Source organism: Marmota monax, unplaced genomic scaffold, assembly GCF_021218885.2.
Source record: "Marmota monax isolate L192 unplaced genomic scaffold, Marmota_monax_Labrador192_F-V1.1 WCK01_AAM20220418_F8-fsc00083, whole genome shotgun sequence".
NCBI lineage: Eukaryota > Metazoa > Chordata > Mammalia > Rodentia > Sciuridae > Marmota > Marmota monax.
In genome coordinates, this window is record NW_026692848.1 from 1,293,442 (window position 1) to 1,313,829 (window position 20,388).

At 54.5% G+C, this 20,388-nt stretch overlaps 1 protein-coding gene across 3 annotated transcripts in view; it reads right to left on the reverse strand.

Annotated features, from left to right (window-relative positions):
* Positions 1–20,388, reverse strand: part of Smoc2 (SPARC related modular calcium binding 2) — a 144,108-nt gene that overhangs the window by 92,367 nt on the left and 31,353 nt on the right. For 2 of the 3 annotated variants that reach the window (XM_046449355.2, XM_046449356.2), the window contains exon 2: positions 2,618–2,789. In XM_046449355.2, coding sequence (XP_046305311.1) covers positions 2,618–2,789 — 172 coding nt within the window. Of the gene's footprint in view, positions 1–2,617; positions 2,790–19,999; positions 20,057–20,388 lie in introns of those variants that run through there. The other variant, XM_046449357.2, reaches the window with a different exon arrangement.

Below are 20,388 nucleotides of genomic sequence, written 5' to 3' on the forward strand. Positions count from 1 at the left end.
TGATGCTAGACCCAGAGAGCTGAGCTGCCCGCAGAGCACCCTCCTCAGTGGGCAGGAGACACATGTGTGGCTCTTCATCCGCGATGCCACCAAAGAGATGGAAAACAGAATGCCGAAACTCAATGCCCACCAAGAAGAATGTCACGAGGACAAAATACTGATAGGGAATCTGGAACTTCAGGTAGATGACATTTAATAAGTTATGTTCTGCTCATTTCTGTGGGTCAGAATGGATGCTTAGGGAGAAAAAGTAATTTGGCATTTGCCAAAAGTCATTTATCTTATATGGTATGACCCACTTCCCCCACCACCACCAAGGAAGTCAGAGCACGGACTGCAACTTCTAAAATCAAATTTCCAATTATTTTGTTGTAGATAGCCATATGTAATTGGATAGAATAATTTCAATGCTTTAATTTGTATTATGTTCATCTTCATTTTTATAGATATTTTCTAAAGAAAGTATTTCCTAACTGTATTTTAACATTTTAAAACTATTTTCCCTGCTAAAATTTTAATTTGAGAACAGTATTTGCTTTGTACAATAAAAATGATAGTTCTTTCCCTTCAACACGTTCTTCAGGGGGCAGCTTTTGTCTATCTGGGCTGCAGTCTGAAGAACATGCCCTGCCCGGGGAACTGTCTCTCTGTACAGAGGTGGTTTGCAAAGCCAGCCGACCTCTGCCTTCAGCCCCCAGCTCTGTCCAACCCTTTAGAGCTACCTCAGGCCTAGGAGATGGTTCTCAGCAAGAGTCACCTGCTTCAGAGAGGTGTGGACCCCGGTGCCTGGCTCCCTGGGGCACACTGAGCTCTGGAGTCCTCCCGTGAACTGAGGGGCTGGCCACCTCCAGCAGCCCCAGGCGTTCAGGTATGGCCAGTCCCCAGGCGCTCAGGTATGGCCGGTCCCCAGGTGCTCAGGTATGGCCAGTCCCCAGGTATTCAGGTGTGGTCAGTCCCCAGGTGTTCAGGAATGGCCAGTCCTGGGCCTCTCCTACCTTCCCCTGTAGCATGCTGATTAAAAGTATAAATAAAATTCTTTCTTTATTACATTTTTTTCTTTGCAAACCCAAGAGCATATTGAGGTTAATGAGTGAATCCAGATTACAGTTCCCATTTGAAAGTGGCTGGTCTCTTCCCTTCAGAAGCACATCCTGATTTAGCAAACTCAGACTGACCTTGATGGTACTAGTCCATCTGCAGCCTGGGAACACCTGGCTGAAGGTGTAGTGTAGGTGCATAGGGGCAAGGCGGTGTGGGTACTCAGCCAGGATTTTCATCCAACCACGTCTGCCACAACCTGGCTCCACCTTCTCTCCCAACCCCACCTGTTGCTCCTGGTGATAGGACCCTCAGATTGGCTTCTGCCTGGATTGTCATAGCTCTCTTAGCACAAGAGGACAAAACACGAGTCTGTTAACATTTCAGGAAAAGCACCTACCGTGGACTCTGGTCTCAGGAGTATCATTCTCTCATATACCCTCACGAGTAGAAGGACCTTCCCAGGACTCTTCCTGGAAGATCTACCTGCCTAGCTACATGGATCAAGCCTTTCTGTAGCCTTTAAATGCCACATGTCCCAAAGAATAACTTTGAACAAACCATGACAACAGAAAATGTCCTTGATAATGTGTAACCATCAGTCATGGGCAGAGCCACATGCACATGCTAAGAGGAAGTCCAGGCTCCAGATCGAGTGTCTTCAGACAGGACACACCAACGTGTACAGAGTGAAGGTATGCCACTGTGCCGAGGTCAGGCTCCAGAGGGCATGCTGGCCGCCCCTCTGTTGGGAGCCACTACTCTGAGTCTGGACCATAGGGAGGGCTCTCAGGGATAAAGAAGGTGGCAACATTCTGCCTTAGTCTGGAACAGCAGCACCGATCCATCGGCCTGGTGTGCTGCTTTATGAAAGGAGGAGCGAGTGCTTTCCAAACCTGGTCAACTACGCCCGACATTGTGCCCCTGGCTGAGCTTTATTCAGCTAGGAGGACTGCGGGGGCTAATCCCCAAGCGACCCGAACACCACCCAGAGGCTGCTCCAGCCTGTGTGGTCTTGTTTCCCAGAGAAAAAGAAAAAGGAGGCAGATCTCTTTGTGCAGCGATTCTGTTTGTGTTTGAAACACCAGTATCTTTCCCTGCATCAAACCCTTCATTAACGTGGGCAGCATTTCAACGTGCTGCTCTAGGCAGGAGTGTTAGCTCTAGATGAGATCCCAGGTCAAGAAGAGTGAATGTCACAGGAGTAAAATCAGCACTAACACCTGCGAGGAACCACACAGGTGCTATTGAGCACCCACCTGAGAACACCCAGGAAGAGTGAAATACCCAACAATGAACTTGGGTGAGGGACATCAGGGAAGTCTATAAAACACTTGGATAGATTTGTTTCATGACAGCACAGAACACTTTAAGAAGAAAAGCATTAAGTAATTTTCAAATGACTCTACTTTGAAATTCACAGAATCACTCTTCACCCTTCACATGCTCAAAAAAACTATAAACAAAAAATTCTTTAGCCTTTCAATATAAACTTTTAGCAGATGTGAGAGTAAGCAACACAGGCACGTGTTCTAACGACAGCTCCACGGTCTATACACGGACCATCAAGGGGGCTTACCTTTGCAGTTTCCCCGGTAAGCAATTTCCAGCTGAGGGTCTTTGCATTTGGCACGCTGGAACTCGCAGCGGGATAAGAAGGTCCGTCCATCCGACGCACAGAGGGGTTTCTGAGCAGAGCCCGCACAGTCCAGGCTGCAATCTCTGTCTTTATCTTGATCGACTCTCAAAAACTTTGGGGAGGAAAAAAAAAAGCAAGATATAACTGCTCTGCTCTGTCAGGCAGCAGGAAACAGGTCGCCTCGGGCCACAGAAGGTCAAGGAATGAAATACCAAGGGGTACCACCGCTCAGTGCCCACCACCCACAGAAATGTCCCGGGAACCTCTTTAAATGTCGAAGCCACCATCTGTCTCAACAGCCCTACTCTAATTCCCTGAGCCCACAGTTGACATCTGATCCAAAATGGCCTGCGCACCTGCTTTGGCTCTGCAAGGGGACTCGCCGTGTTCTGCTCTAGTCTGAGCAGCAGGGCTTTCTTCCGACTGGCACACCCACTTTTCAGCTTCCTTCAGAACCGACCGTGCTGCTCATTCTTCTGGAAGTCCCACGTGTTGGGGACCTGCACTGTTAGGAATTGGAAGGTCATCCTTCCTCCTTCAACTGGCCTGCACAGCTTCACCTGCGTTCCCAGAATCTGTGAGTGTTCCCCTTTGGAACACTGAGATGATGAGACCTGGTGCCCCTCAGGGAGCTGGTGTTTCTGTGGCTATGACTTGGGACCTGCATGCTCTCCCCTCCCCTGCTGCATGAAGGGCAGCACACTGAGGAAGGGGACCGAGGGGGCCGCCTCCCACCCGGGTCCTCGGCATACCCAGGGAAGACTCGGCTGCAGCCCCTGCTGGCCTCTGCCTGTTCTCCTTGGACGTCCTACCCAACCCTTCCCACCCAGTCTGGTCCTACTTCATGCCAGACAACATAAGACACCTCGTGGACCACACGGTAGGTGTCTGTAGATGACAAATGGAACTGTCCCGAGCCTGGGCCATGCAACATCAGCGGCCACCAGGTATCGTCTCTGGCCTGTGGAATGTTAGCAATGCTCAAAGGAAAACCTTAAGCAGTGTTCAAAGACAGAATAGAGCACAGAGCTGTGGTCACCTGGTGACCAGGTGGTGTGTGGGCCTCCCGAGCATCATATGTGCAAGCAGGGTTTTTGGCACTTTGGCTCAGTCTGCCCTATCAGTGGAGGCAGAGAGCTCTGGTAAAAGTGACCACCCACACTCCTCATCTACACCGAAAGGAACACAGAATCAGGATTTAGCAAACGCCGGGGTCCCTTGGTCTTGCTCCCTGTCAGTAAGAGGAAAAGCAAATTCTCCAGTTCACGAAGTTCCCCTCCTTGGAAAGCTAGTGGGACTCCTGCTGGAGGCTGAGCATCCAGGGTCACTCTGGGAGATTACCAAATGCTAAAACAGGAATTGGAGCCACGGGACAAACAAGATACCCACTGGGGAGCTATGGCACGCAAGAAGGGCAGCACATGTGTTGTGGCTAAAGGCACCTAAGCATGCCCCTTATGGAGCTCGGGAGACATCTCTTCAGTGGCCATTTCCTGGGTTTGGGGTAGAGGCTTGGACCAGCAACTGGGGAGACACTGGACCAGGCTGGACCTTCCCCTCCACAGGGGAGACCTAGTTTCCAGAGAGTCCAGCTTCAAGCATCAGGCGCTAACTTTTCCTGAGATACCACCATCTGCTAGAACGACTCACGCTTATTCCAACCAGAAGCAGCTGGTAGCCAGGGGACAGATCACTGCCTTCTGGCGGGGACGGCTTCCCTGGGGGCAGGTAGTGTGACCGGCAGGTGCTCGGAGGTGATGGCCTGGGTACTGCATCTTGGGACGCTCACCCCAGGGCAGGAGGTCTGTGGGCACTCCAGCAGCAGGGGGGCTCCTCCGCAGACCAGTCCCCAAGGCCCTGCCTGCCCAGAGTAGCACTGCTCTACACCTCGAGAGAACAGGAACAGGGAGGGTCCCGGGGAGCAGCAGCCCAGCCCAGGTGCCCCGACTGGGAGCAGAACCACCCAGAGACAGCGCCTGCCTGAGATGGAAGAGGGAATTGCCCAAATCCCATTGATTTCCAGGTTTCTGCGGTGGTCTATTCACACTTCCTGAAACGCTAAGTGAGGAAATGCTGAGGACTTAGGTGAGACTGTAATTACCATCCTCTCCTTGGAGAAAGAACACCTCTGTTTTTGTCTTAAGAAAAAGTCTCGCATTCGAGTGTTTGGAATTGGAGCACAATGCTGGGTGCTGTGGTGGGGCCTAACTGACAGCGGGGGTGTCCTTTCACAGAACAGGATCACACACACTATGCACGTGTTTTTCCCTTCCCATCTTAACATCAATTAAATTCTAGGGAGAGGGTGCATGAAAAAATAAACTACTAAAACTAAGTTGTGTTCTTTAATAAACAGAACCTACTACAAAAACTAAAAAATAAAATATTCTCCTTCTATAGAATTCACTGTTTGTTGAAAGAACTTCATTGAGGGTCTTCAAAGTGACTCAGGATGGAAAGCACTTGGCCAGGTTTACAATGAAATCAATTGGGCCTTGAGCAACTTTAACTTTGGAAAGCCCACCTGGATTCCAGGGAATTCCCGGTTCTTGCTTTCCCAGAGCAAGCTGTTTGCACAGGTGTGAGGGCAGCAGGTGTGAGGAAGGTACAGGCCCAGCCCAGCTGCCTCTGTGGACGCCAGCAGCCGTGTGTTGGAAGAACATGGGTCAAATATGGGATCAAAGACATTGCCTTTGTCTCTCTTAATCAATGTCTGGGTGTAAGCCAAACCAAAGACTATAACAAAATCAAGCCCGTTAAGAAACGGGTCAAAACACTCTCCACATTGCAACACAGCTGAACTTCCTGTTGCCGCGGGCAGAAGAGGCCCGCTCGGGGACCGTGCCATGAGATAACTTACAGGAGACATGGGGACAGTTCCCTGGAACACAGAGCAAAGCTGATGTGTTTGTGTCTGTGGGATTCTCAAAGCAGGCAGCTCCTCGACAGTGGGCCTGAACAGACAGCCCATGCCCCTCACTTGCCCTGGGGAGGAGGCGACTCCCAGGAGCCAGACTTCTAGGACAGCATGGTGGCCCTGCCCGGACCTGGCCACTTGGGGGGCGTGAATGATATCGGGAAGGCAGCCAGGTCAGACCAGAGGAGGGAAGCAGACCCCAGCCTTCCCGGAAGAGCTCGTCTCCACCCCAAAGCCTGATCTTCTGGGGTTTCAGGAAAGGGTTCCCAACTCCAGAGCCCCCAGCTGAAGCGGCACAGGGGACACAGCTGGCTGCCCGCACCGGCCCCATGAGCCGCCAGGTTCTCCACTCACTGGTGCTCTGTGCATGTCCTGAGTCACCTGGCTTCTGTGCCCCAGAGGCCTCGCCTCCCCCATACCCCCAGCCAAGAACAAAGCCTCTTCATCCCCCTTGGCTCACAAGCCAAACCCACTTGAACCGAGCTTACGTGCAGTCACCCAGGCACGGCTCTCTGCTGGAGGCCGTCACTGGGCTCCAGGATGAAGGCCCTGTCCAGCTGAGCTAGAGGCCAGACTGCAGAGAGCAGGTCCACAAGTCACTGCTGTGTCATATGAGAGGAGCACACGGGCCTGGGAGGCTGGCCGAGGGACCAGCTGGGGACATACTGCTTCCTAAGAGACATCTCAGGAAGCCAGAGAAGACAGGAGGCAGATCAGTGGAGGCCAGCGTGGGAAAAGCCACACACAGAAACCAGGAAGAAGGGACCCTTTCTTCACACAGGGTCATGGTGGCAAGCGGCCCACAGACCTGTGCATGGGCTGGAGCCACCTTGGGGAGGGGAAGCTCAGGTGGCCAATGAAAAGCAGCAGCAGGAAGAGGGACGAGGCAGTGGCTCCTTCCTGCATCTGAACATCCTGAGTGGCACAATCTCGTACTACAACACCCAGGTGATGCCAACCCGAGCCACTGGCAGAATCTGGCCTTTGTCCAGGGCGGTGTTCTCGTACTGCTATGGTTGGGTCCCTGCATCACCCAGAGGCCATTTGGTAGAGGCTCAGTCCTCAGGGTGATGCTATTGGAGGCCATGGGACCTTAAGCCGCTGAGGTCACTGAGGGCACGCCCATGTTGGACCCCTGGCCCTTTCCCTTCTCTGTTTACCAGCTGCCATTGGGTAAGCAGCCTCCTCTGCCACCCACCTACACCATTTTTTCCTACACACAAAGCGACAGGGCCAAGCAACCGTGGCCTAAAACCTCTCACACACTCGGCCAAAATGAGCCGTTCCTCGTCTGAAGTTGATCTTCTCAGGTACTTTGTCACAGGAACGGAGAGCTAACTGACACAGATGATTCTTAGCGAACTGGGACAAATGGCACAACTGTGGAAGTGCCAGTTAAAACCAGACTCTGGTGGCCACTCCTGACGCAGCACCATCAGCAAGCCGGAGTTGGGCCAGCAAGTCCGATGGGTCCTGAAGCAGTGGACTGAGGGTCAGGGAAGCTCATGCACTTGCAATCCTGCCCTTTCTCCGAGGCTCCGCCCCCTTGCCTGACATTGAGAGTGGGCCACTTTCCCTCCTGCCTTCGAGGCCACTGGGAGAAGGAGGGAAGGGGTGTCACACAGGTGAGCAAGGGCTTCTGGGAATTTGCCCCATCACATGCACGGCCCTCGGTGGAGCAGCCACACAGGGCCTGACTCTTTCACCACGAGGAGGGTCACCCTAAAGTCGGGGGCACAGGCTCCCGATCCGTCTCATCTTCAGGGGAGTCAGGAGGGGAGGGAAGCCACGGGAACAGGGTGTCCCACAGGGAGCGCCGTCCTCACAGGCTGAGGACCCCAGTGCAACCCTCGCGGGCAGGGAGGCAGCAGGCATCGCCAGCAAGAGTGGTTGGCAGGCCCCGTCCACCCTCCCTATATGTGCTGGGCACCTGCAGGAACTCAAAGGCCAAGAGCAAACTTCTGGGTAAGAACCACCTGCTGAACACGACAGGACGGAGGAAACTGGGGACCCAGCCAAGGGCCCAGGAACAGTGATGGCTGCCGGCACCCCGGGCTCATGGAGGCCTTGACCTGGAGTGGCCCTGGACACTCGCCTGGCCCTGAGACTTGGCCTCTGCAGCTGTAATGGGGTTGTGGTGACAACCGTGCCTCTTCCGTAAAGACCCCAGTGGAGGTGAAAGGGGGCCCGGGGCACACCACACGGAGGGCACCGGCACCTTCCAGAGGGACTCCCGGCCCATCACATGACCCTAAGTGGCCCTCCTGTTCGTGAGGACCCCCAGGGAGAAAGCCAAGTAGACAGCAGGGAGCTAGAAGGCGAGGAAGAGGCGGTCTCCCAAGGAGCCCAGGAAAGAAAACCAGGGGTCGGCCAGAGCAGGTGACACCCGCCACGGGACAGGGGTCCAGACACTTGCAGGCAGTAGACGGGATGAGGCGGGGGCTGGAGGGCAGCCTCTCAGGGCCCAGCACAGGGGATGTCCACCTGGAGAGGAAGCCAGTCTCTGGGCACCCAGACCCGAGGGGAGACAAAGGCCGGGCTGCTTTGCCTTTCTTCTCGTGCTGCTGCTACTGTCTGTTGTAGGGGACACAGGACGTTTTACAGGGCTTTCAGGACACTTGCTGGCTGTGGGTACCCTGGCCCCCCTCCTGCTCTTCATTCCGATTCTTCTTCCTCCTCCCGTTCCAGGAGGAGACCTGAAGATTCCTGACCACAGCTGGGCACGGCCGGCCTGCCTGTCCTCCTGGTGAGAGTCAGGCCCTGTGTGGCCGCTCCACCTGAGGGCCTTCTCCTCCCTTCCCCAAACATCTCCTTTTCCTTATTTCCTTCCCTGTCTCTGTCTCCACATCAATGTTCAGCTCAGTGATGAAAACACACGTTTGCTTCTTGCTAGTTCTTCTTGGAGAGAGTTCAAGGGGTTCCTGATCTAGGTTACTTTGGGACTCAGTAGGAACTTTATTATTCTGAATTTTTCCTAATAAGAGCCGTGTGAACCATGGTGACTTCATGCAAGCATTATCCTTGGCATGAAGAAAGCCTGCCTTCCTCAACCTCCAGTCACATTCCTACAGAGTGCAGAAGGGGGTGGACGACTCCTCCACGGTACTGAAGCGGAGCAGGGCTGCCCCTCTCGCAGGCAAGGCTGCACCACCTGAGGTGTCCGCACGGGCTCTCTGGGCCTTGGGACTGTCATCACAAGTTCAGCTGCAAAAAGAATCCGTTGCTTGTCTCAGAGCCCAGTGAGAATCGAGCGACCTACCAGAGGGATGTTAACCATCCACGTTTCCTCGGGCCACGCCTTGGTGACACCACGAGGGTGGAGACGTGGGAGAACGCACAGGACACTCCACCATCTGTGCTTGCGCCCTTGGAATGGGCACCCTTCAAGGGCAGAGTCTGCTCCTCCTGTGGCCTTGGAGTCCCAGTGTCTGGCCTGCAGTCATGCTCAATCCACGTCGCTGCCTGAAGAGCCTATCATAGTCGTATGTCAGGTCACCGCGGAATTATGAGGGGGTGGCAGAGAACGCGTTGGACAAAACTGACACAGGAGTATTCACTGGAAACTGAGCCTGAGAGAGCTGGGGAGCCCAGCTGCAGGCACACAGGGCATCGGAGTGCCCGTGGGGAGCTCCACAGACGGACGGCAGGAGCACGTGCTTTCCACCTGGGGCCAGCACACCAGGCAGGAAGCACTGTAAGGAGGACGGACGTGCTCTTCTCCCCACTTCCTGTCCCTTGATTCTGCTTTCTCTCAGGACTGGAGGGTGGGGCTGCTCCCTGCCTGCAGCTAGGTGCATGGGCTTCATGCTGAGCTCTCGCACACACCCTTATCTCCGCTAGCCTGAGAGCTCCTGCGCCAGGTACTGCCATAACCCACTCCACTCATGGTTGGTGGCTCCCTGGCTAGTGAGCGGGGCCCCCAGGGGTCCAACCCACGGCCTGGCCTGCTGTGGCAGTGCTGCTCCTGAGCCAGAGAACGTGGCCTGGGCTGCAACAGGACTGCGGGAGGACTCCATGTAAGGCCGTTCAAACATCATCCACGGAGGATATGACAGGGCAGTGGGTGGGCCCTGTGTTCACCTGTGAAGGGAAGTCAGACACACCTGGGATCCTCTGCAGGACAGTGTCTGGGGAAACCTGACCTTGACCCCATGGCACCCAGCAAGCATGTCAGGTCTGACACAGAAAGTCGGGGGAACTCCACCTGCAGTGACCCGCGCCAAGCACAGTGCCGCAGTGGCCACCCAGGAACAGGGTGGAGAGGTAAACGAGGACCTCGCAAGTAAAAGCATCAGCCCTAGAACAAGTGGATGCGCCTGGGCTCCACGTCCTAGGGACCACATCTGCGCTATGCATCCGAGGTCCTGAGAACTAGGGCACCGGTCCCGGGCAGCAGGATCCGGTCTCCACCCCAGAGCCCCTGCTTCAGAGACCCAGGGTGGAACCCGGGAGTCTCCGCCTGCAGGAGAAGGCCACAGGAATGCATGGGGTCCTCGGTGGCCCCTTATGGAGAGGTCACTCAAAGGGCCACAAGAGTATTACTCGGCCACCTGGTCAGAAAACAGGGAGGAAGACAGGGCGATGCTGCTTGGACACAGATCCAAGGGAGGCGCCCACAGCCCACGACCCCTTCTGCTCTATTACAGAAACAGCTCTGTACTTTTACAGCGTGACAGTCACAAGTTCCCTAACGACCTCAACACTTTCTGGAACAGCTTAACTGTTCTATTCAGCTTTTTTATTCATTTATCTTTTGCTGATGTGACCAAAAGACCTGAAAAGAGCGATTTCAAGGAGGAAAAGCTTACTGGGGCTCAGGGTGTCAGAGGTCTCTGTCCATAGAAGGCAGACTCCATTCCTCGGGGCCTGAGATGAGGCAGAACGTCATGGTGGTGGAGTGTGGCAGAGGGAAGCAGCTGGGAACATGGCACCAGGAAGCAGAGAGAGCTCTGCTCCACAAGGAGAGAACATGAACCCGAAAGGTGCACCCCAGAGACGCGCCTCCTCCACCACACCCCGGCCTCCAGGCACCACTCGTCGGCCCCACCAGGGCATTAACACGCTGGCTGCGTCAAGGCTCTCGTAACCCAGCCACCTCCCTGTGAATCTTCTTGCACTGTCTCTCACATGAGCTTGTGGGGACACCTCCCATCTAAACCAGAACCCCAAAATGGACAGCCAGCATTTTCCAAGTGGTCTTTACTTTCCTAAAATCAAATGTGATCCTAATGAAGAGACTTTAAAGGGAACCCAGCTGAGTTTCTTAAGGCTCCTGCTCATCCCAAAGCATGTAGAGCAAATTACACAGAACACAGGTTGGAGGGGGCAGAGCAGCCTGCAGAGCAGGGTTCCACAGACAGCCTCGCAGACACGGCACCAACGGGGAACCCGTGGGCACCAAGGGCCCTGTGCACAGGATGGAAATGGAGAGACAGATGGACGGGTCCTCTCTGGAAACCGTGCTGAGAGGAGCCCGGAAAGGTCGCCATGCCTTCCACTCAAACAGAGGAAGAGAAGCTGCCCTTGGAGAGGAGGCCTTGGAGCTGTGAAGGCTCATATGCCCAGGCCTCTTTCCACTGTTCAGAGAACGGCGGATGAGTACATCCTGAAAAGGCCGGGTGTCTGGTCTCTACCCAAAGGCTAGGCACGGCCAGCCCTGTGTGTCCATCTAAATGCAGGAGACCCTCGAACCATTCCAACCGTCACCACCCCCCATCCTCCATCTGCATGGCTCCCCTGTGTCCCCCTGGCTTGCTGTGTCAATCAGCCTTTTACGCTGTGACAAATACTAGCGGAAAAGAACTTAGACGAGGGAAGATTGATTTCAGCTCATAGTTTCTGCCCATGGTCAGCCACTTCCAAGGCAGAAAGGTCTGACAGAGGGAAGCTGCTCAGCATGGCAGCAGGGCAGAGAGAGAGCCAGGAAGGGGCCAGGGACAAGGCCCAATCCCCAGAGCAGGCCCAAGCCTACTTCCTCCAGCAGTTCCCACCACCTCCCAGGGTAGGTCCATTCAGCTGTGAATGGAGAGGTCCCCTGGGGAGGTTGGAACAACACCAGGAAAGCTCAACTCTCGTCAGACAAATCCAAATGCCGGGGGCCCTGGTGATGGACAGCCCCACTTGGGCACAGCCCCACCTCTGAACATCAGGCACGGAGCTTTCAGAGTGCCACTCCAGGTCCAGCGCACAGCCCTCGCCCTTCCTGGGGTAAAACTCACTCTCAGGAGTTTCTGGAAGTAACTAAGCGTCAGCTGTTAAAGAAGGGTCATGAGACAAGGGCCCGAAAGTCCCAAAGCCAGGGGTCTCTGCTGTCATTCACTCAGGTCGTCCTGACAAGGACACTGGCAAGTCAGCTCTCTGCGTCCCCACCATGGGGGAAGACCCCGTGACTGGGGCAGGCAGCGGGGCCCTGGAGAAAGACAGAGAAGTGGGAAGGTCCCTCCTGTCCCACGAGACTCCCTCCACCCCCACGGAGCAAGGCAGGAGGATCCGTGGAAGAAGTCTGGATCCCTCAAAAGGGCCCAAATCCTTGGCTCACAGGCCTTGGGGCAGGCTCAGTGGATGTCCCTTGGGGACAAAAGGCTTGGGGGCTGCGGACACTGCTCAGTCCACCCAGCTGGAGCGGCTCCCAGGGCCAGCACAGCCTGGCAGGCATGTCTCCAGAGCGCACCCAGCTGGCCTGCGAGACCCCGAGAACCCCAACAAGGGCTGTGCACTGGGGCCTCTCCCTGCACTCCAGCTGGGCCCTTCCAGAGGGGCAGGGCTGGCTCCAGGCTTCTGCTGTCCGCCTGACCCACAGGACTGACTCGGAAACGGAGCCTGACAAGATGAGTGCAGCAGGCTCGGGGACCCGCTGAGCCTGCACAGCACGCCCTCCGCCTTCCTGGGCTTCCTCTCCTTCCCCGAGGAGCCCGGCTGCTGCGCAGGACGGGCGGCAGAGACGTGGACAGTGCATCCTTTCGCTCTCACCTTGGCTCACAGGCAGAAAGAGATTCTTGGAATTTCTGAACCGTCTCTGTTTACACTGTGAGATAGCGGGGGCATGGCTCGCTGCCAAGAGCAGTCTCTTCCCAGCACTGGAGATGGAGCAGCGGGACCCCGCGCAGCCACACCACTCCCCTGCGCTATCACCCATACCGAGACAACGGGCACAATCTCAGAGATAGGTGGAAAGTGCTGGAAGCCTGAAGGCACTCATGCGGTGCTGCTGCAGCCCTTCAGCCGACACCTCCCAGGGGCCTGCACCCTCCCCCAGGCGCTCCCTGGGCAGAGCGCCTGGTTCACTTGCCCTGAACACCAGGGCCAGGGTCACTCGGGCTCTGTCTGCAGCCGAAATCTGTGCAACACCTACAGATTTCCCTGGACCTGCACATTCCAGCACAGAAGCCACTGGCCACATGGGGCCATTCACATTTAGAAGAACTGAAATGAAACTGGACTTCACATTCCACCACGGGTGGCACTGGCTACCGCGGAGTGCTCAGTGGCCACCTAGGGTAGTGGCTGCCGCTCTGGACAGCGCAGATCTTTCTGTCCTCAAAGACTGCTCCTTCAGGCAGGGCTTCCTAGAAACAAGAAGCAAGTAGCAATTACTTTCTGTTTCTTCCATAAAATGCTAAAGAAAGGAACAGTTGGAACAACACCAGGAAAGCTCAGCTCCAGGCTCGATGACCAAACAAATCCAAATGCCAAGAAAAGAACGACTGTTAAAAGCATCTTGAAATTCATAGACTTAATTATAGAGGAAAGAGAAATGCTTTAATTACAGGAAGAAGAGAAACTGGAGATTTTTGTGGAAGGAACAGAGAGGTTTGGGGGGACTCCCAAGGCACTCTAGAAGTTGACGGTCAGAGAGGAGGCTGGTGGGGTGGCTCCACCCGAACTGCTGCTGTCTGTCCCAGGGCCACTGCTCAGCCCAGAGCTAAGCGCAGAGAGGCTGATGGGAAGTGACCAGGGGCAGACCATCAGCAGGTGGAGCCTTGTCCCGGGCTCACTCCGTGTGGCAGGGAGCAGAGATGTCACACTGTCCTAGGAGTCAGCCTGGCCTTCGGGGAGCAGTGATCTCACCAATCGTGGCTCAGGGCACTGCTGGTCCCAGGGCTCGCCATAGAGCGGATGTGTGCTTGGCTCTCCACCAGGCTCTGGGAGCACCACGTCTATTCTATGCACTTTACGGAGCGGCCCGGGAAGCAACGCCCCAGTGTTCTGGGAGGATCCTGGTGGGAACCAGCCAGTGTCAGGGGAAGGTGGTATCGGGCGCCAAGGCAGGTTTCCCAAGACATCCGAATCCACAGCCTGCAGGTGGCGGGGGTACCTGACAGAAAGGAAGGGCTGGGCAGGCAGGTTCATGGAGGCCTCACCCTTGACCCATGGAGCACAACACATGGCATCTGAGATAGGAAGTCTCTTCCTCAGCTCCTGACACCAGGCCTCAGCTCCCACCTGGAGACTCACAGAAGGGCAGCACAGGAGCCCGGCACTCCACTGCTCCAAGAAGGTGATGAGGCAGCAGCCACGCAGGCATGCTGTGTGCAGGACGCTGGTGAAAGCAGGGGGCAGCTCCCCAAGGGTCCCCAAGGCTTGCTGGCAGATGGCACCAAATCCAGAGTGATCTGCACTCGGGCTAAACCAGCCTCCCCTCCACTCCTGGGCACCAGCACCTGCCTTCCTAGCGCGTTTCTTCCCCTTCAGCTGCACAGAGCTGGGGCCTGGGCTTATTGTTTCTTTATAAACCACCACAAAAGTCTCAAAACACATAGAGAAGGAAAACTGCTTCCCCATTTACATCTGTTCCAAGCCCTAGGGCTTCCCTGACCCAAAAAATCCATTAATTCTGAGGAAGTCAAAGACATCACCTTCGGAAATACCAGGCATGGATTCCCCATGCATCTGTAAAGACCGTGGGTACACACAAAAGAAGCTTTTTCAGTGTGTGCTCCTTTATCCACGAGGATCTTGATGGCTTCTTACCCTAGCAAGTGTCAGCCGGAGTCAGAAAAATGCTCTTTAGGGAAGGGGAGGAGAGAGGACACCTGCCCTTGGTTCTAGTCACTTTCTGACCTACAGCCTTGTGAGCAGCCGGTGCTGGGGCCTGCTCCCACCTACCAAACCGCCTGGCTCTCCTCTGCTGCTTTGCCTCCCCTGGAAGGATGCATTCCCTTGGAACTCCGAGGAGGAAAACCTTCTCTACATCTGCTAGAACTATTTAGAAAACCTGCCAAGCTTCAGCCCAACATGCCTGGAAGAATGTCAAACCAGGAAAACAAGGAGGTTTGCAATGGAAACAGAGAGAAGCTTCAATTTAGGGCAGCTCCAGTGGCTTCGGGATGACTCCACGCTCATGATATCTCAAAGTTGCTGAACTCACAGTGTGGACCAGGCAGAGTTTATAAAAACGCTACTGCACAGCGTCTAACACTGTGTTTTGACAGGCGGCTTCTGGAAATTCTCGTCAAAAGACACTGAATGGCAAGAACCAATTAAATCACAACCACCATGAAGACAGCCAAAATCTAGACAGGTCTGATGAAATCAACCAGATGGAATGGGTTTTCTTAGTCACCATTTAACGGGGAAAACTAGGATGCACACACTTTACCAAAAAATAAAATTATGTCCGTGCTGTCCATGTGTCTGTCCAAAGCTCACTCGGCTCACTAGGATTCAGTACGCCTGACATCCCACATTGACCCGTCCAATCGGCACAGCTTCAAATCTCCGGTGGCTGAGAGCCAAGCTCACCGCAGGCTCCGTTTCCAGGGCTCGCCCTTTCGCCCGGAGCCTCCTTTCCCAACGGAGCGCTGTCCTCCGGCTCTGCAGACCATCACTTCACGTTTGCACGTCACCCACAACAGTGCTCTCCTCACTGTGCAGAGACACACGGCACCCTGCACAGGGCCACGCTGTAAAGTGACACATCTGAGCCAACAGGGACCAAGTCGCTGCCCTGGGAGAGGTGGCTGGTGAGCACAGCTGCTGCCGACAACTGGACGTGAGCCGCTGTTGGTCAGTCCTGGGACTCCAACCAGAGACGTGTCCCATCAAACTTCATCAGCTGATGACCGCAGGGTCAGGACAGCAGGGACCTTCCACTGCACAGAGGGCAGCACTGAGGCCAAGACGTGGCGCCTCGCTCAAGGTGGGAAACACGGTTCCCAGTGACGGGTCTGGACACACATGTGCCTCTGGCCATGCACCCATTTGGTGCCATGAGACTGGTGCTGTCTCTCAGAGTGTCATCTCTCCCACAGGCCACCGAGACCTCACCTCCTGTCCCACTCTGCCATCCCACTTCTGGCGCTGGACGGTCCCTGATTCCCACACACTGAGAAGGGACTTGCTCGGTGCAGATGGTCAGACTGACCTGCAGGCTGTGAGCACCTGGCCCTCCTATCCTAAGTGCAGGGCCACTGACCTGGGTGAGGGTCACCCTTGGGGTCTGTGTGCTGTTCCTGCTATTCCTTCAGGTCACTGAAGCCAACCCGCAGGTAGGTGGAAGTCCCCTGGATCAGCGCGAGCCCGGCACACAGGAGGGTAAGGATGCGGGCACCTGTGCCTCCTCTGGAGGGCGTGTCCAGGTGGCTGTGCTCCTGGAAGGGGCCAGGGGGCCCCCATTGTAAAAACAATTGGCTTCTCCATGTTGATTGGCAGGACCCACGGTGTGCTCCCCTGGGAAAATTCCCCTTCCAATATGACCTATGATTTTCCATCCACAAGTAAAAAAAAAATGGGGATGGGGCACATTTTTCTGTTTAAGTAAATTCATCTTCTCCAGAGGCTGACCAGTGAGGCTGAGCTGACCAACAGTGTCCCTCCCACGGGAAAAATGAGGCTCATCAAAGAAGAGCTGAGGGAGAATGTGCAGGTCACCCTAAGATGGTTAACAAGGGCATTTGATAACTTAAAATGTTCCAAAACCCAGTGTTTTTGAGAGTGCTTCTTTCTGTGACTTGTGTTTTTATACTAAAATGACTTTAATACTGAAAACAAGAATAATAAGGACCCTGCGTCCCACAGCTGATCTGTGAGTGCATTGCTGGGGAGGCGCGTGGACCCCAGGGCACTCTGCAGGGCACTCTGCAGGGCACAGGCTGGGGGCCGGCCTGTGTGAGACGGCGACCTTGAAGCCATGGGCTCATGCAGCACACACTGGGAGCAGGGCTGCGCCAGCATGATGTCCCCACTTGGCAGTGGGGCGCTCCCAGGAGATGCCCGAGCTTTACCCGCAGTCTCCTTCCCCAGGCGGAGCTGAAGCCAGAATTTCCCCTCCGATGAAAGAACAAAACCCAAACATCTTAATTGCAAATTGATGCTTATTAGCTAGAGATACACTTAAAAAACTGGAACACATGATCAACTGAATCATAGAAAATCTTATGAAAATGTATCACTTTTAGTCTTAAAAACTACATTAAAAACTAGTCACATACCCCAGAAGACTTTGTTTTGCACTTGAAAAGAATCCATGAAAACGCCACTCAAACTGATCCCCATCTCCATCTGTGTGCAGGTGGGTCTCTCTGTCACAATGTCGGAGGTTACCCACCAGATGTGCTTGTGAACATCAAAACTAGCCAGACAACAAGTGGCATGTCAGCTTAGTTTCCAAAATCCAGGATCACTCCAGAGAAGACTTGCAACATCAGACCGCAGAGCCCACTCCCTGGGTCTGTCAGCTCTGTGCTCAAGCTTTCCATTTAATTTTGATGTTTATAACACAGCCAAAATAAAGTGCTTCTTTGAAAACAAAAAATAAAATCACAGTTAAATAAACCCAATGGCTTTTCTGCATCTGTGTCTGAGAAGCTGAGGGCGTTCCTCCACCTCCCATGTACTGCTATCCTAACTAAGTTCATGTTTTGGTTTAAATTTTCACCAAGTATCTCGTTGCCATTCACAGGATACTTTTTCCCATCTCACTTCCTTTCTACAAGGAAGACTGTGTTGACCCGAGAAGGGAAGGAGGCATCTCACACCCATGCTCAGGGCGCACCTTGAGAACAGCGTCACTCTTTGAGCCTTGGAAAAGCGACACATGCTTGCTGTTCCACTGCAGTGTGCTAAAGCTCTTTAAGGAAAGCAAACAGTGCTTCACCATACACGTTCTTGTGAATTTAGTTTCCGAATCTCAGTAATCCACCTAACTGTTATTAATAGCTGTTTTACGTTCTGCACCACACCAGCAAACACACGAGCACCTCGCATCAGGAGTACCCAAACGTCACGATTTTCCTCTACAAGCCTGAAGAAAATTAGGGGCTATTTCAACAGCCAGTCTGGTCAGAACCTCTGAAGGCAAGGATTGCATGTCCCAGGAGTAACTGTGCCGCACACACAGGGTGTAGCAGTAATTGGGATCTTTAGGTATGTGCTCAATGCTCCAGCTGACTGTGGTGGAAGCCACCCATGATGGCTTAGGTCTGAATTGACCCTCAAAATTCATTTTTAAAATGCACATGAGGTGGTGTCATCATGAAACTCAAAAATCAAGCAAGACGCTGCCTTCCAGGAATCAGGCCTGCGGCAGACTGTCCTGGGTCCTGGAAGCACCTCCCGAGTCCTGCTCTTCGTTGTCGTGCCTCGAGTCAAATGCTTTGGAAGCGAACATCTTCACATTATTTTGCCTCCATTATTGGACATGCACAAATTAACTTGTGATTTTAACAGAACTAAAGTTGCTTTGTGTTCCGCCTGTTTTCGCCTCTTCATACTACAGATTTGTTCAGCTTCACCTGGACCTCGATCAGAAGTTCTGCATTCCTTGGAAAGATGACAGGGACGGCCTGATGGAAGGACTGCACTTAACTGGGCTGGCCACCGAAAGACAGACAGGATGAGCTGGCAATGCTCCTTGCTGTCGGGGATGAGCTCCCCCGAGTCCACAAGGGTCCTCCTTGAAGAGGGAAGACACTGTCCACTGCGCTGCCCCCTCTAGGAGGCAGGGGAGCCTGCCGAACCCAGGCAGAGGGCTCTGTCCTCTAATGAAGCCCCGCAGAGCTGGTGGGGAATGAGATCCCACATACATCCCAGACAACACAGGGCTTGCTGCAGCCAGCCTGGGGTCCTGGTAAATGCTGTCGACGAGGGGACATCCGAGGGACGCCAGGCTCCCTGGGCTGAGCCACCACAAGCCCACAGCACAAATTGGCCTTACTGACCCTCAGCACTCCTGGCCAGGGCTGATCCCATCTGTTGGTATCAATCAACTTTCTGTTGCTGTGACCAGGACCGACTTAGGTGGGGGAGTTTATTTTGGGGTCATGGTTTCAGAGTTCAATCTGTGGTTGGTGGGTTCCATTGCTCAGGGCCCGAGTGGGCAGAACGTCACCTGGAAGGGTGTGGCAAGGGAAAGCTGCTTGGCTCAGGGCAGCCGGGAAGCACGGAGCTCTGCTCACCAGGGACAAATAGAACCCTCGCGAGCACCCCCAGTGACCACCTCCTCCAGCCGCACCCCACTCTACAGCTTCACCAGTAAGTCCATTCACACAGGGTGGACTGATCAGGTCACAGCTCTCACGGTGGGATCACTTCACCTCTGAACATTCCTGCAGTAACAGGAGTTTTAGGGAACACTCCTAACAGGCAGCTTTTCCTCCGGCTCGAGGCGGACTTCTTACTGATGAAGCTGGGTGCCTGCATTGAGGGCTTCCTAAGAATCCACCAAGTTTCCAAACCCAGACTCAACCCCCTTTTGAAAGGGAGGACTACCTTACTTCCAAGTTGCCCTAGGGAACTTGTTAGCAGCCAAGCAAAGCCAGGCACCTGGTGTCCTATGAGAAAAGAAAACAGATGCAGAGGGGCACAGAGAGATGGCAGGAGGACACAGCAAAAGACACGGAGCCTTGGAAGAGATGTCCACAGCCCAAAACCGGCAAGGACTGCCCAGAGGCAGCTGAAGCCTGAGGAGACAGGACGTCAGTGTAGCCCACCAGCACCCTGCAGGAGGAGACCCGCCTGAAGCCAGCTTATAGACCCACAGCAGCTTGCACTGTTGGGGCTGGAACCCAGCAAGAGCACCAGCTTCATGTCATCCGTGATTCCGCTCAGAGGCGACCTGGCTGAGCGTGGGACTCAAATTTCAGGGATATCATGAAGTCTCCGTGAGGTAGGAAGAGTTGGATCAGGAAAAATGGCCTCAGCTCTGTATAGTGAAAAGTAAAATAAACCACCACCACCACTGATCCATGGGTAACTGAGATGAAGCAGAATAAGGGTCTGGGGGCCCAGGGACATAAAGCTGTTAGGGTACAGCAAGGTCACGTTTCCCTACCTGGACTTACTCTACTGCATCCCCAAAGCCCCCTCCACAAAAAGTCCAGACCCAAGGTGCCTGCAGGAGAGGGAGGGTGAGACCCACATGGGTGCTCAGGGGTCCAGAGCGCCTGACCTTGTGGGGAAGAGCTCACCTTCCAGCCAGCCCAGCTGAGCCCTGCCAAGCCACCAGGCATCGGTCAGGGCTTAGCCCAGAGGACAGCCACCACCAGGTGCTCCTGCGTGCCCGCAGTTCCCTGGCCAGACGCCTCACAGCGACGGTGGCACATGCCCTTCTAGGGAGCTGCTTGCAGGACGGGACCCGCCCTGTGAAGGTCCTCTTCCAGGAAAGGCGGAGCGGGACACTGGCTCTCACTTGTAATGAAGAGTTACAAGGCTTGGCCTTCGCCCCCAGAGAGTTGGAATCAGCAGTATTTCCTTTGCCAAACGCTGTAGAACCACAATAGAATGTGAGCAAACTCAACAGGAGGCAGCTAGGTTTCTGCAGATCGGCCTCCAAAACGCCCGGCTGGTGAATCATGGT